This window comes from Mirounga leonina, unplaced genomic scaffold, assembly GCF_011800145.1.
Source record: "Mirounga leonina isolate KUSES-001 unplaced genomic scaffold, KU_Mleo_1.0 Mir_101609, whole genome shotgun sequence".
NCBI lineage: Eukaryota > Metazoa > Chordata > Mammalia > Carnivora > Phocidae > Mirounga > Mirounga leonina.
The window spans coordinates 12,807,286-12,822,418 of NW_023270164.1; the positions used below are offsets into that span (position 1 = coordinate 12,807,286).

At 58.1% G+C, this 15,133-nt stretch overlaps 2 protein-coding genes across 3 annotated transcripts; one reads left to right on the forward strand and one right to left on the reverse strand.

Moving 5' to 3' along the window:
* Window positions 1-2,022: 2,022 nt before the first annotated feature.
* PLP2 (proteolipid protein 2) lies at window positions 2,023-4,953 on the forward strand. The gene is made up of 5 exons (XM_035004623.1): window positions 2,023-2,265; window positions 3,362-3,514; window positions 3,611-3,706; window positions 4,248-4,338; window positions 4,526-4,953. Exons 1-5 carry the CDS (start codon window positions 2,170-2,172, stop codon window positions 4,546-4,548), a joined length of 459 nt encoding a protein of 152 aa, XP_034860514.1. The 5' UTR covers window positions 2,023-2,169; the 3' UTR covers window positions 4,549-4,953.
* Window positions 4,954-4,989: 36 nt separating this feature from the next.
* PRICKLE3 (prickle planar cell polarity protein 3) lies at window positions 4,990-14,622 on the reverse strand. 2 transcript variants are annotated; one of them, XM_035004611.1, is made up of 9 exons: window positions 14,409-14,622; window positions 13,131-13,216; window positions 12,103-12,286; window positions 10,027-10,140; window positions 9,546-9,683; window positions 7,724-7,927; window positions 7,421-7,607; window positions 6,320-6,619; window positions 4,990-5,759 (listed from the first exon to the last, which is right to left on the reverse strand). In XM_035004611.1, exons 1-9 carry the CDS (start codon window positions 14,448-14,450, stop codon window positions 5,173-5,175), a joined length of 1,842 nt encoding a protein of 613 aa, XP_034860502.1. In that variant the 5' UTR covers window positions 14,451-14,622; the 3' UTR covers window positions 4,990-5,172. The 2 variants fall into 2 exon arrangements, with proteins under 2 accessions (XP_034860502.1, XP_034860493.1); XM_035004602.1 differs by having other exon boundaries at window positions 7,724-7,948.
* Window positions 14,623-15,133: the final 511 nt, after the last annotated feature.

A 15,133-nucleotide genomic window follows, 5' to 3' on the forward strand; every position in this document is an offset into this window, starting at 1 on the left:
GGGGTGGGGGGGGGGGGGGGGGGGGGGGGGGGGGGGGGGGGGAAGTGAGGTCCAGACAGTATAAATGGCTCCAGGGAGGGGGTTGAAGCAAGATTTAATGAAGGCCGGATTCCCGAGCCGGTCCTTTTAATCTCACCTGCATTTAACAAGTAATAATTGAGCCCCAATTGTTTACCTTGCACTGTGATAGGCACTGGGGAGATGCTGGTGAAACAAAACATAAAAGATTTCTAACCTTGTGTAGACCTATGTTGGAAAAGAAAAGAAAAGAAAAGGAAAGAAAAGAAAATAAATAAAAGATAACTTCAGAGAGAGAGATCAGAGTTATAAAGATAGCAAAAGGAGGTTACATTGGAGGAAGTAATGATGATGGGCTGCTGGTTTCTTTGAAGACAACATTTGAGCTGGAACCTGAATGACCAGAAGCCGAATGTATGAAGAGCTTGGGGAAGGGCATTGACAACCCTGAGAGCAGCAAGTGCAAAGGGCCCGAGGTGGAGCAGAGTTTGTTTTGTTCTAGAAACTCAGACATGTTCTCACAGAGTTGGAAAGCACAAGCTGGGAAAAGTGTGCTTCACTCCTTCCACCACCCAACCACTCTCAGCAACCTGGACTGATAGAAGGGTGCCCCTTTCCTTGGTTTTGAGGGGCCCCAGGTTGAGGGGTGGTGGTGCAGGCAGGCCCTTGGGTTTAACTGTGTTGGCCTTCCAGCCACAACTCTTCCCTCAAATGGGATGAGAATAAAACCAACGTCCAGTCTGGAGAGTGTGATCCTCAGCATTATCTCCAGGGAGATCCTGATTCCTGTGACCAGGTGCCTGTCTCAGATGCAGAAATCAAGGCTGAGTCAGGGGAAATTGTTCGCTTAGGATAACACGCTTCAAATGTCATCAGCCTTGTCCCCCAGACCGGCACCCCAAGAGCCTACCTCTCATCTTGCCAAGCTTCCAGCAGTAAAAAAACCTGGGCTCCTTCCCATCTTCATTCATCTAGGGCGGTGCTGGTGGCCCCTTTCCTTAGAACCAGGAAACAGGCCCAGCGCTTGGGGCCAGGGCCTCCCTAGGATTGCAGAACAGAGAGTCAGCCCCTGGGTTGTGACACCGTTAATAATGTCTGTCCCCATTTACTGAGCAGCTTGAAACTCACCAAGCTCTATTTTCTCTTAGCCTGTGCGCTAGTGCAGTCTCATTTCCATCACTGCTAAGAGGTTTATTCTATCCACTATGATCCTTTATCCGAAATTTGAAGTCCACAAAGCTCTGGAAATAGCTTTCCCACGTGTTGGGCATCATTTGGTTACAAAACCTAACATGACTTAATGAGGGACAATTTTCAGTTCTGGCTTATCCCACTTATTGTGAACGACTTCCACCCCTTTTCTTGAATAAATATTAAGGTGTTTATTAAAAAAAATTTTTTTTTAAAGATTTTATTTATTTATATGACAGAGACACAGCGAGAGAGGGAACACAAGCAGGGGGAGTGCGAGAGGGAGAAGCAGGCTTCCCGCCGAGCAGGGAGCCCAATGCGGGGCTCGATCCCAGGACTCTGGGATCATGACCTGAGCCGAAGACAGACGCTCAACGACTGAGCCACCCAGGCGCCCCTATTTTTTAAAAATTTTTTTAAAAACGGGGCTGCCTCAGACCTCGCTGAGAGTGTTAAGAAATACACAACTTTCTAAGATCCGAAATATTCAGAATTCAGGAAACATACCTGGGTTTAACCACGGCCTCAGCCATTTTTACAGCTAAGGAAACTGAGTCATGTGCTTGCCCCAAACCAGATCCCCGAGGTTCTGAACTGAGGCAGCACCGAAAGCATTCCTATTTCGAAAGCGCAAAAGACCTCTCCGTTACCGCACATGGTACTCCGAACTGCCAAGCCTCAAAGGCTGGCGCCCCCGGAGGTGGGGCGCCCTGGGGGCTACGCGCCCGGCGGGGAGTATCCTTGGCGGGCGGGGCAAAGGGGCTTCCGGGGCGGCAGCCACCTGGCCCGGCCCCCTCCGGCCCCGCCCGCTTCTGCTCCGCGAGGTGATTCACTCCCTCCTTCGCCCTGGGGGCCCCCTTCCCGGCCAGACGGCGGGCAAGACGGCAGGGTGTGCAGCGTCTCGGAATCCGCGAGCAAGCGAGTAGATACTCCGCGCCCCTAGGGACCCCGGCCCACCCCATGGCGGATTCCGAGCGCCTCTCGGCCCCCGGCTGCTGGGCCGCCTGCACCAGCTTTTCGCGCACCCGAAAGGGAATTCTCCTGTTTGCTGAGATTGTGAGCGTCCCGGGACAGGCGGGTGGGCAAAGGCAGGGTGGAGTGGCTGGACCACGCGGAGCCCAGAGGCCCCGGGTGAGGCAGGCGCGGGCCTGGAGGCGCTCCGCAGTGGGGCGCGGGTGGGTGGGTTAGTGGTGGAGGCCCGAAACCAGGGGCTCGGGGCGAGCCAGGGGGGTTTGGAGAAGGTGGTCAGGAGCCGCTTGAGCTACGGAGTGACGCGAGGGGCCCATAGCGCATATGGGGGGCCCTGTGGGGGGAGACCGCGTGGACACATCAGTGGGCTCCTTCGGAGGGATCCCAGGGGGCTAGGAGGCGGGGGGCCTCCCGTGGCAGGGAGTGGCGCGGCCTGGGCACGGGCGGGCGGGCTGGCTGCGCGCCCAGGGGCGGGGCCTACTGGGGTGGGGCCCTGAGCCCTGGTCCTACGGGGTTGGGCGGTCCGCCCTTTTACCAGTTCTTCCTCTCCCTTCTGTGGTGGGGCAGGAGGTCCCTAAGCTATTCGGGCCGCTCGGGGAGCCTGGGTTTCCCATCCCCCTGAAAGTGGGCGCCGCCTTTGATTCACTTGTAAAAGGGGTGCGACGCCTTTAACAGAGCCCTGCCCCTCCGGTGTCACTCTCACCGCTTCCCAAAGGGGTTGCCGAGGGAACCGCAGGTCCCGCCCCTGTCGAGGCCCTAAAGCTGGCCGCGGCAGTGCTCACCAAACACCTGGCGGCACCACTCTCTGCAGCCCGCCCCTATGCTGGAAGGGGAAAGGGGAGGGAAGCGGAGGCACCCAGCTCTACCCCTTACTAGGTGCCCCTGGACAAGTCACTTAACCGCTCTGTGCCTCACTTTTCTCATCTGTAAAATAAAGATACTAATAACAGTACCCAGCTCATTGGGTTGTCGTGATGATTAAGTAAATTAATACTTGTACAGCCCCTAGAACAGCTTTTGGGACACAATGAGCACACAGTAAACGTTTAGCTATTGGTATTTGTCATCTTTCCAGTCCTGATAGGCATCATCGGAGTGTTTGAGACCTCCAATTTAAACCAATCCCCTCAGCCCTGGGAGCTGATTCCGGGGTGGGGGGCCCTTTCCCCTGTCATCCTTCCAGATATTGTGCCTGGTGATTCTGATCTGCTTCAGTGCCTCCACACCAGGATACTCCTCCCTGTCGGTGGTCGAGATGATCCTTGCTGCTATCTTCTTTGTCATCTACATGTGCGACCTGCACACCAAGATACAGATCATCAACTGGCCTTGGAGTGTGAGAAAGGGGCGAGGCTAGGAAGGGGCCTGGGCAGTGGGGATGATCCTGGTAACTCTGAATGCTGACTTCCTCTGTTCTCCCCACGCCTCACAGGATTTCTTCCGAACCCTCATAGCGGCCATCCTCTACCTGATCACCTCCATTGTTGTCCTTGTTGAGGGAGGAAACCACTCCAAAATCATCGCAGGGGTAAAAGCCACAGAGGCAACTCCAAGGCAAAGACAGAGGGGTTTGAGAATCCAGGGGCCAGTTCTGCCTCTGCTTTTGGCAGGAAAGTATGTGGCCCGTAGCAGGCCATGCTTGTCTTCAGAGCCTGCGGGAAAGTCTGGCCCGGGCTCTGGTTCTCCTCCCAAGATCATCATTTGCTGTAAAAGGCCGTGCCTTGTGCAACACAGGGACCTTTGTGGAAAGCACAAAGAGGCGGCCTCTTTGTCAACACGTGAGACTACCATCTGCTAGAACTTTGTCTCAAATGTACAGTGTGAATGGTGCCACTGACATGTGGGGCCACCATGTGGTTACCCTGTGTTGAGAGGTTCTAGGAGGAGGGAGGGTGGGGTCGATTCCAGTCTCCTGGCCTATCCCTGGGGCTCTCTGGCTTCCTGATCTGGGTTTTTAGTCACCATCCCTGCATGGGGGCAGTCATTGGAGGTGGTAGATACAAGGAAACAAGAGGCTGAGTAGGCCGACCACGTAATCCAACCTCCCTCACTCCCACCCCCACCCTCAGGTACTGGGCCTACTTGCTACAAGCCTCTTTGGCTATGATGCCTACATCACCTTCCCCTTGAGGCAGCAAAGACATACAGCAGCCCCTACTGGTAAGTGTGTGTGTTGCGGGGGGGGGGGGACTGTTGCTGAGGGTGCTGAGGAGAGTAGGAAAGGGGTCTCCCAAAGGCCCCCTTATTGGTACTGAGGGCTTTAGTGCCAATAAGTACCATAAGCTTCAGTATTACTTGTCTGGAAATGGATCCTACCAATGCTTTCCTCTCTTTTCCTCACTTGCAGACCCTGCAGATGGCCCGGTGTAGGTGAACTCCCTTCGTTTCTCTCCGAAGCCTGCAAATAACACTTCCTTCGGAATAACTCCTCCCTGCCCTTACAACACTCCCAGCCAACTCCCAGCCTCTTATTGAAGTACAAGTGCCTTTATTGGGAGCATCTGTCTTCCTACCTGCCAGTCCCTCCTGGGTGTGGCCATCTTTAATGGGTGTGCCTCTGTCCCCCTTCCTTCTGCCCAAAAGGAGACACCTGTTCTGCCCGGACTATGCACCCACTTAAGCCACAAAATGAGAGGAGGAGGGAACCTCAGATTTCAGATTCTAGGCCCCAGGTTGTGACCCACACCAAGTAAAGTCCTCAGTGTGGGGGGTGGTTCTGTGGAGGGATAAATAAACAGATGGTTAGAACATATGATAATGAATAAATTAATCCTTTGGTCAAATGTGGATAAATCTCAAGCACCAGGAGGGGGAAAATTGGGGAGGGGGACGGCTGGAGCAAGGAAGTGAAGAAGCCAGGCCTGTTTTCTGACAAATATTAAATTACTTCATTAACACAAACGGATGAAGGAGGAAGGGGATTTATGACTTCGGTTGGGGGATGGGATCATCTACACTGACCGGAGAACGGAGCCCTCCAGGACTACACTGCCTTCAAGCCACAATGCAGTTCTTGTCTCTGGCCTGGCGGGGCATCCCTGGGCGTGAGCTCCTGGGGAGCTGTGGAGATGGGGACTTGGGGGTTCCCGCTGCATTGTCCTGAGCAGGCCCAGGCCTGCACAGATGCGGGGGCAGGGGGATGCGTTCCCCTAGGAAGAAGCCATCCTCCTCTGAGGACTCGGAACTGGAGCTAGAAGATGAGCTGGAGCAAGATCCTGAGTCCGAGCCCGATCCCAAGTTACACTGGCGGTGGCGATGTCTGCCCGAGTGGTGGCGGTGATGGTGGTGGTGGTGGCGGCGGTGGCGACGGGTGGGGGCCCTGGGTGGGGGACTGCGTGGCCTGCGACGCTGGGCTGGGGGTGCACTCAGGGTCCGCCGCGGGCCTCCGTCAGACACCAGAGGGTCACGGAAGCTGACGCGAGGGGTGCTCTGGCGACCAAAGGCACTATCTTCCGGGCTTGGGTCGGGCTGGCTGGGGAGTCCCGGGGGCGGCTCTGGGGGGCCGCGGAGCCCCAGCTCTGGCATGGAGTGGCGGTGGGGGGCCCCTCTCAGAAAGTGGGCGGGCTCCTCAGGGCCTGCAACTGGAAAGAGATGGAGCAACTCCGTTATCTGGCCCCCGAGGGGAGGCCCGTGGAAGGGCTTTCTCTCCACTTCACCCCATCAGGACTGGGAAAGTGGGAGCAGCGGTCGGAGAGGGGCAGCGAGGTGGGGGGAGTTTGGGAAATGTGAGGGCTGGGGCAGGCTCTGGGTGGAGGGAATAGAAACGTGGCTTCTGATGGAAGGAGGGGGTGACATCGACTAAAGCCGATCAAGTTAGCCATAGAGTGGGGGCGGGGCCTGGGCGCGGAGGGTGGAAGGTCGGGGGTTTGGAGGAAAGGAGGAAGAACTTGGGTCAAGAAGGAACAAGCTGAGGCTAGGGGACGGGCCTTGTAACAGAGGGGGGCGGAGCCAGGGTTCACGAGGGGGTGTAGTATGGGCTGGAGACTAGGCCTAGCACGGTTTGGGGGATGCAGCCGGGGCTGAGGTGGGGGCGGGGCCAGGGATGCCGCAGGTGAAGGGCCAGGGCGAGTCAAGGGGCGGGGCGGGGCTTGAGATGGGGCGGGGCTCCGAGAGGCTGGGCGAGGCTCGAGGGTTAGCTTACCAGGCTCCGGCTCCGTGCTGGTCCCTTTGGTGGCGGTCTCCGCCGCTTCCTCCGTGGCGGAGAAAGAGGCCGTGGATGCCGCGAGAGGTGCGGAGACCGTGCCGGCGCTCCAGCTCCGGCGGCCGGTCGCCGAAGCCGTGGGCTCAGACCCCAGGCTGCAGGCTCTCGAGCAGAAGATTAGGCCGCGGCGGGGCAGGAAGGGGCGGCCCAGCAGGGCTCGCCCGCAGCGACTACAGCAGAAGCAGCGGTCTGAGGCGTGCCAGTGCTGGCCCTCATAAGCCATCTGACCCTGGTCCAGGCCTGCGGGGACCGAAGAGAGGGGGGGAAACTGAGGCAGAGCCGGCAGGCATATCCCCTGCCTGTCCTGAATGGCCCCCTTCTTGGGAAAAGACAGGGAATCTGAGGCAGGGTACCTCAAGTCGCCCTCCCTCCCAACTCTCCAGAATGGGGCCCTTCTCTGGAGAAAGCAGGGAAACCGAGGTTTGGGCTTCACCCTAAGATTCCTCATCCTTTCTCTCCTGGAAACCGGCTCATGTCTCCTCTTCTCCCTTTCTTTCCCAGGGTGCCGCCTCCCAGATTGGGGGTGGGCATTGGACTCTGAGATGTGGGTCAGGCTTAGACATTAAGAGGTGGCTTCAGGTGGACCGAGTGTAGAAGGTGGACGGAAGGAAAGGCCTGGGTGGGTGGGCGAGGGGCAGGGCTTAGAAGGTAGGGCGGGGCCTTGGTGGGAAAGGAGTGGGTCTTAGAGGGTAGGGTGTGCCTTAGGAGGTAGGACCTTACCTAGGCTGATGCAGGAGTCTATTTAGAGTCTGGGGAGTTGGGCCTTGGCTGAAGGAGTAAGAGGGTAGCCCCAGGGGGCTGGGAATTAGAGGGAACCCTGGAAGTGGGCCTAGATACGCAGTGGTGCCTAGGGTCGTGCAGGGGGGTGGTTTAGAGGGTCCAGCATGATGGGGGATACTGGTGAGGGACTTGCGGAGAGGGGTGGAGGGCTACGGTGCCGGCGCCCGACTCCAAGTATGGACTATAACGGAGGATCCTGGTGCGGCGGCGCTCCGGCCCAGCCGTCCATCTGTCCTCCGGTCCAGTCGCCTGTTCACCCACCAATGTGCTCCCCACAGCCGTCACAGTACTCCGCGTGGCGGGCCTCGTAGCAGGCACAGCAGTGGGGGCGGCTCTGACGCATGACGTAGCGCTGCCCTCCCAGCGAGACTTCGCACTCGAAGCAGCAGAAGTGACCCATGTGCCAGTGCCGGCCCTCGGCCTCGGTGCACTCAGGGGAGAAGATGATCTGCAGGGGGGAGGAGGGGGGGACACACACGGGCCACTTCGGCCATCAGAAGGGCCTGCCCCTGGCCCTGCTCACCCTCCACTCCCACCCCGGGGAGGGCGCAGAGAGGTGCGAACCTCGTCGCAGGCTTGGCAGCGCGGGCGCAGGCGTTCGGCGTGGTGGCGGCCACAGTAGACTTTGCCAGCATGGTAGAAGTAGATGAGGTCCACCAGCAGCTCGCGGCACGTGGAGCACACGAAGCACTGCGGGTGCCAACAGGCACCCAGGCCTGCTCGGCTGGCGAATACGGCGATGTCCCCGCCTCCGATCTGCTTCCCGCACTGCCAAATGACAGAGAGACGCTGCCGCCGACATGGTCAGATGGACGGGGGTCAGCCAAGGCCTGTCGCACGTGGGCCTTCCCCTGGCTGACCTTTGTCACTGGCTCCACCTGTGGGGCAACTTTTAGGCGGGCCCTGCCTACGCGGGAGGGCCCCCTAGAGGCCAACCGGACTCCTGGGGGTGGGAAACCACAGAGACAGGCCCTTCTAATCATGGGTGGCCTAAAAGGCAAGTCGTGTCCTCAGGGCGCTGGGGAAATCAAAGAGACAGGCCAAGCCCAGTAGGGGAACCTTAGTGACAAACCTCACCTTAGACCCCAACAGTAGGATCTAGGGTTGGGCTCCACCTACCCAGAGGGGCCTTGAAGACAAATTCCACCCACCACTGGGCCCTACAGACAGGCCCTGCCACTGTGGGTCAGTTCTTTTTATTTTTTTAAGATTTTATTTATTTATTTTTAAATGATTATTTATTTATTTATTTGACAGAGAGAGAGAGAGAGAACAAGCAGGCAGAGCGGCAGGCAGAGGGAGACGGAGAAGCAGGCCTCCCTCGGAGCAGGGAGCCTGACACGGGGCTCGATCCCAGGACCCTGGGATCATGACCTGAGCCGAAGGCAGACGCTTAACCGACTGAGCCATCCAGGCGCCCCTTATTTATTTCTTTGAGAGAGAGAGAATGAAAGAGAGATCGTATGAGAGGGGGGAGGGTCGGAGGGAGAAGCAGACTCCCGCTGAGCAGGGAGCCTGATGCGGGACTCGATCCTGGGACTCCAGGATCATGACCCAAGCTGAAGGCAGTCACTTAACCAACGAAGCTACCCAGGCACCCCTGTGGGTCAGTTCTTTATAAGATTTTATTTATTTATTTATTTAAAAGATTTTATTTATTTATTTGACAGAGAGAGACACAGCGAGAGAGGGAACACAAGCGGGGGGAGTGAGAGAGGGAGAAGCAGGCTTCCCGCGGAGCAGGGAGCCCGATGCAGGGCTCGATCCCAGGACCCCGGGATCATGACCCGAGCCGAAGGCAGACGCTCAACGACTGAGCCACCCAGGCGCCCCAAGATTTTATTTATTTATTTGAGAGAGAGAGTGAGAGAGAGAAAGAGCACAAGAGGGGGGAGCGGGAGAGGGAGAAGCAGACTCCCTGCTGAGCAGGTAGCCTGATGTGGGACTCGATCCCGGGACTCCAGGATCATGACCTGAGCCGAAGGCAGTCGCTTAACCAACTGAGCCACCCAGGCGCCCCCTGTGGGTCAGTTCTTAAGGACACGTCTGAACCACAAGAGAACCAGAGAGACAGCCCACGCCTCACATCCACTGTGAAGAGGGAACTAAGAGAAGGTCCACTAGGGCCTCCTTAGAGACCGACCACATTGGACGGTGACCTCTGAGGAACAGGCCCTGTCCACCAGGGGGCCCTATAGACAGATCTTGCTGGCCAGGGAGGCCTTAAGGCATGATCCCTGCCTAACAGTGGGACGTAAGGAAACTGACCCCATCCACCAGAGGGGACACGAGAGACAGACCCCTAGGGCTTAAGTGGCAGGCCTCATCTTCCCAGGGCCTAGAGCAAAGGCACTGCTCTCACTGACCGGGGCACTCCCTGGCTCACCTCCTCACAGATGGCCCCAGTGATGGTCACAGGGAAGATGCGCACGGTGCCACGGCCCAGATTCTCCCGCTTCCGCTGCTGGCTGAAGGCTCTGAGCTCTTTCTTCTCCTCCTCTTCCAGTGCCGTGCAGTACTGTGCCTGGGGTAGGAGGGTCTTCCAGGCTCCTCCCGCCATGCCTGCCCCCTCCCCTTCCAGAATTCATCCACACTTAGAGAGTTTACTTCTAGGCCTTGGTATAAGGGGGTGCTTCCTGCCCGAAATTCCCACCCCTTACCTCCTCTCCCAGGGCTCAGGGCTCAGCTGTGGTTTGGCCGAGTAATGGCCCAACTGTCCCTGCCTGTCCACACCTTTCACGTCAGATCGGCTTCCCTTTCCTCCTCTGAACCTGTGCATTTCTTTCCAGCTGCCTAGCATTTGCCCCGGCTGTGCCCCCACCCCCCCCAACTACCTGGCCTGCCGTTCCTGTCTTCTCACTCCTCACCTCACTGTCGTGTGGGGGAAGCTGGTGCAGCAGCTGCTTGATCCTGTATTTTTCCCCAGGACTGTTGACATACGGAACCTTGTCCTCTGGGAGGCAGCTGAAAAACTGGTATACCTGGGAGGACGTGGGGACGGGAGAGAACAATTGAGACTAGGGGTGAGTTGAGATGCAGTGGGATGGTGGGCCCCTACTTGTCGGACAATATTAAAGTCATCGTAAGGGACCGTCTACTGACACTCTCCACCTCCCCTTCCTACAGGCTGGATCATTTCCATCACCTCCCAAACATGCTGTGATTTCCTTCAGGCCTGGACCCCACGTTTCTCTCCAGCTGCTGTCCACCGTTCTTTCTTTTACAGCAGAGTTCCTCAAAAGAGCTGTGGGCACTCGCCCCCTCCACTTCCTTTCCCATTGTCTCCAGACCTGACTGCAGTCAAGCTTCCCCACCGCCCCTTCCGTCCCTGCCCCTCCTCCAAAGCTGTTCCTGTCACGGTCGTTGACGATGTCTGCACCTTTAAAATCATTTTTCAGGTCTCAGGCCTCATCAGCTGGACCCATCAGTAGCACTGGACAGTCGATCACTCCCTTCTCCTGGCGACGCTTCGTTCCCTCGGCTTCCAGAACACTGTCCTCAGTTTCCTCCTACCTTATTGGCTGTTCCTTGTCTGTCTCCCTTTTGGGTCTTCTTCAACTAGCTGGCCCCCAAATGCGGGAGGACCCTCAGGCTCATCCTTGGTTCTCTGGCCTCTCTCTACATTCACTCCCTTGGGAATCACATCCAACCTCATGGCTATAAATACCACTCTGTGGCTAATGCCTCACAAATCCATACCTCCAGCCCTGTGACACCTCCCTTGAGTGCCAGGCGGCATGGCCACTGCGCTCAGATCTCTAACAGGCATCTCAGAACTCCAGATGGCCAAAACCAAACTTACGCTCTTACTCTTCAACTTGCTCCTGCCTTGGCCTGTCCCCTATCAGTTAATCCCTCCCTCCCTGAGGTCATCTTTGACTCCTCTCTCTCACAAAACCCACAAGCAAATCCTCTTAGCTCTGCTTTCAAAACACACCTGGAATCTGACCACCACTCACTACTTCTGCGACCATTGTCGTCAGTCACTGGACCACTGCACTAGCCTCCCCCTCACGGTCCCCCTGCTTCCGCCCTTGCCCCTACAGCCTATTTTCCTCACAGCAGCCAGAGGGAGCCTGTTAAATCCTCAAACAAACCACATCCCTTCTCTGCTCACAACCCTTTTGTGGCTTCTCCTTCATTCAGAGTAGAGGTCAAAGTCTTCTCCATGCCCCCCTCCCTACCCCTGGCCTCACTTCCACCCCCTCTCCCAGTCACTCACTCTGCTCCAGCTGCACTGGTCTCCTCACTGTTCCCCACATGGGCCAAGCACACTCCTGCCTCAGGGCCTTTGCATCAGCTATCCCTTTTGCCGGGATAGCTCTAACCGTGGATATCTGCGTGGCACTTCTTTACCTCCTTCAGGAAACCCAAATGTCATTTTCACAGAGGCTGACCTGGGCACCCTATTTACATTCTAACATTTCTCTTCCTCTACTCCTTCCCTGCCTTTTTTTTTTTTTTTTATTCCATAGCCCTTACACCATCTGACATATTTTTCCAGGTTTGTTTACTGGCTGGTGCTCACTCTAGGAATCTAACCTCCATGTGGGCAGATGTATTTTGTTTGTGTTTTGTCCACTGCTGTGGCCTCAGTGCCCAGAACAGGGACTGACATGCAGCAGGTGCTCAATAATTATTTGTTGAGCGAATCAGTAAATGGGGATGTGGCGAATGAAGTGCTGGGATGAGACCTGAGTTAAGCGGTAGAATAGGAGTGGGGTGAATAGGCCCCGACCAGCCCACTCAGTGGTCATTCAGTATTCCCCAAGAACTGGGGAGGGGGGCTGACCACTGTGAGATTGCAGAGGGGTCAGAAGGATGCATGCAGTCTAGTGTTGTCCCAGAAATAGGTTTCTACCTGAGTGTGTGTATGTGTGTGCCTGTGTGTGTGTGCGCGCGCATCTCCTGGAGAACAAGAGCGGGTGGCAGCCTCCGGTCACCTGCTCTGGCTTGAGACCAGGGGGCACCCAGGCATACTCCTCCGAGGCACAGCCTGAGTCATCATCGGAGATGGAGTGGCGCTGGAAGTCTGAGATTAGCCGACACATGATGCGCTCCAGGTCCACAGGCACCGTGTGCACAGCGTGCTCCTCCCTTGGGCATTTGCAGTGCTGACAGATCTTTCTGAGGGGGCCGGGATGGGGGTCAATGATTAAGGGGTAGCGCACTTGGAGTCCTGGGCAGCCCAAGGACGTCCAACTAAGGGGCAGGGACAGGCAGATTAGCACCACCCAAGGACTCCCGAGCCAGGACAAGGCTGTGGGCCCCGGGGGCGGGACTGCTGTGGGTAAGACAGGAGTGGAGGGCGAGGCTGTGAGCTGGGGGCGGGGCCGTGGGGTCTGCAGGCCATCCTCTGACTTTTATCTCTGGGACGCCAGACTTTCCTGGCAATGGGCCTGAATAGGGGCGGGGCTCTGAGTCTGAGATTGGAATTATAAATTTAGGGGTTTCTCCTCAGGACTGGCTTTGGAGGTTGTGGGGGAACTTTCCCTAGAGACGGGCTCTAGCCTGTGCGGAGGCTGTGAACTTGTGGGCGGGTGGGGGCTCTGAGCCTGTGGGTAGGGCCTGAGTGTGCCGGCTGGTGGTATTTTATGAGATGTTTGGGGTACAGGGCTCCAGTGGGAGGATAGGACACTGGGTCCGGGAGAGGAGTTCTGAGCCTGAGAGGCGCTGGATGTCAGGGGACAATGCTCAGCGCCTGGGACTGAGGATTTCCCTAGGGATGGGACTCAGGGGCATGCGACAACACTTCTGGGGGCGGGGCTATGTGGCGGGTGGAGCTTTCCTGGGAACAGGACAATCGGGAACGAGTCAGGGGGCGGGGCCCTGAGTCTGAGCGTGAGGCTCCTCCCCCAACTGAGCTGCTCGGGCGGACAGGGCTCAAGCCTAGGGGTGTGGCCGGAGCTTCTAGGGGTTTCCCCTGAGGGCGGGGCCCTGACAAAGGCGAGGCCCTGGGATGGTCACCTACCTCCATCCATGCAGTAGGAAGCCGGGGCACTGCTCCCTGCAGGAGTTGCAGGGCTGGCCGCGGTCTGGGTCCTCCGCCTCTGGAGGCTGAAGAGGGTGGGGGCGGACGCGGGACCAGGCGAGGCGCGGGGGCGGGGAGAGAGAAGTCAACGCCCACCTCTCCACTCCAAGGCCCGCGACCGCACGCTGGGGCCTGTCCCACCAGGGCAGCGCTGGGCAGGCTGGGACAGCGCCGGCAGCGCGGGGGAGGAGGACACAACTGAGGTAGAGGCGGGGCAGCTGAGGCCACCTCCCTATATACCCCCTTTTCAGGGAATTCCCTTCCCCCTCACCCAGCCTTGGATACCTCCCACCTGCCTCTGACTCCTTCAGGCCTCAAACACCTCCCCCAGAACTCAGAATACTCTCCCCACCGGAGCACAGAGTCCCTAATCTCAGTGTCTCCTCCCAGGCCTCATCTTGGCCCCTTCTCCACCCAGGAGGCCAGCAGCATCCAGTTCCACAGGGTAGGAGTCTGAGGCCCCGTCCTTACCTGGGATCCCCACATGAACCCTGCCCCTCTTTTCTGAATCTCAACAGCCCCTCCCCCAAACCCTGGCTTCCCCCTTTCATACTCAAGGAACTGGAGACCCTCCTTCAGGATCTCAGGAGGCCCCTGATCCATTCAATAACCCCCACCGCAAGAAGCCTTGGCCTTTACCCTTCATATCCTAGGGCTATTCACTCCTCTGGACCACCAAACCCAGACCCCACTTAAAGACCCCTTCCAGAGGTAGAGCAACCCTGCTATCTAGGAACTCAGAAAGCTCCTGGTTCAAGTAGAAGCCTGGAAGCCCTCTTCCCCCACATCCCAATCCCTGGACCCTTAATATTCAGGCACCCCAGGAGTGTGGGACCTCACCCCTAAGATCGCCTTCTGCCAAGGTACAGGGAAAGTCCCTTCCCCCTTCCCTCCGAAGCTCAGGAAGTCCTCGCTCAGTCCAGGACCCCAGGATCCGGTCTTTTGGCCCTCAGAATCCCCTCCCAGAATTCACACGAGAGGGGAGACCACCAGGTCCCTGGGGTGCTGATAGAAGTGTGCAGAGAGGTGATTAGGGAGCAGGTGCCACCTTCCTCAATCCGCACGCTTCCAGCAGCCCCAGCCCCTCCGTTCGGGGAATCTGGGGACGGGGATTCCCAGACCCTCGGTGGAGCGCCTCCTCGCTATCCCAATCCCCTGCCCCCTCTCCTGGGCCTCAGTTTACCCCTGACTCCCACCGCTGCCCCGAGCCTCGCTCACCGCGCGCCCGGAGCGGCGCCTCCGGGACCCACGCGCGAACATGGCGCGCCCGGGAAGGGTCAAGCCGGGCAGGGTCAGGCCGATGGAATCCTCGCGGCCGTCAGGCCACCGCGCGTCCGGCCTGGGAGCTCTGTTCCGTAAATCTGACACCGGCGTGGGAGGAGCGCGCCCCGCACGGCCCGCCCCTGGCCCTGCACTGACTCCCGGGCCAAGGCGCCCCCTGCCTAGAGGTGAGGGGCAGGCAGCCCAGGAGCGCCACACGGGAGAGCTCCCCAGCCTTCCTGCCCTGGGCCGGAGCCAGGCCTCGGAAGCCTCGGCCCCCAGAGCCCCAGGGTAACACATGGCCTCTCACGGACTATTCCAGGGCTTGAGGGCTCTGTAGTGGAGGAGGAGGGACTTGGAAGTGGTGCGCTAGGGTATTTGTGTTGGCGTTTCGTGTCCGTTTCTCTTGGATGTTTATTTGGAGGAGGGGTTAAAGCCACCTCTTGCCCCCCCCCCCCCCCACTGGTGATGTTCCGAGGGTCTCTTTCCCCCGGATGAATGCTGCAAGAATGATCTCCAAGCCCATCGTAGTCCCAGCTGGTGCTCCCTCGCCACCATCAGAGAGCTAGCTCTTAAACACCCCCACAGCCCCCACTCCCAAACCCTATCAGAGCCAGGACTATTTGAGACTTATGGCGGGAAGAGGTTAAAGTCACTGGCCAGGTTCCGAGGCCCCACTCCTC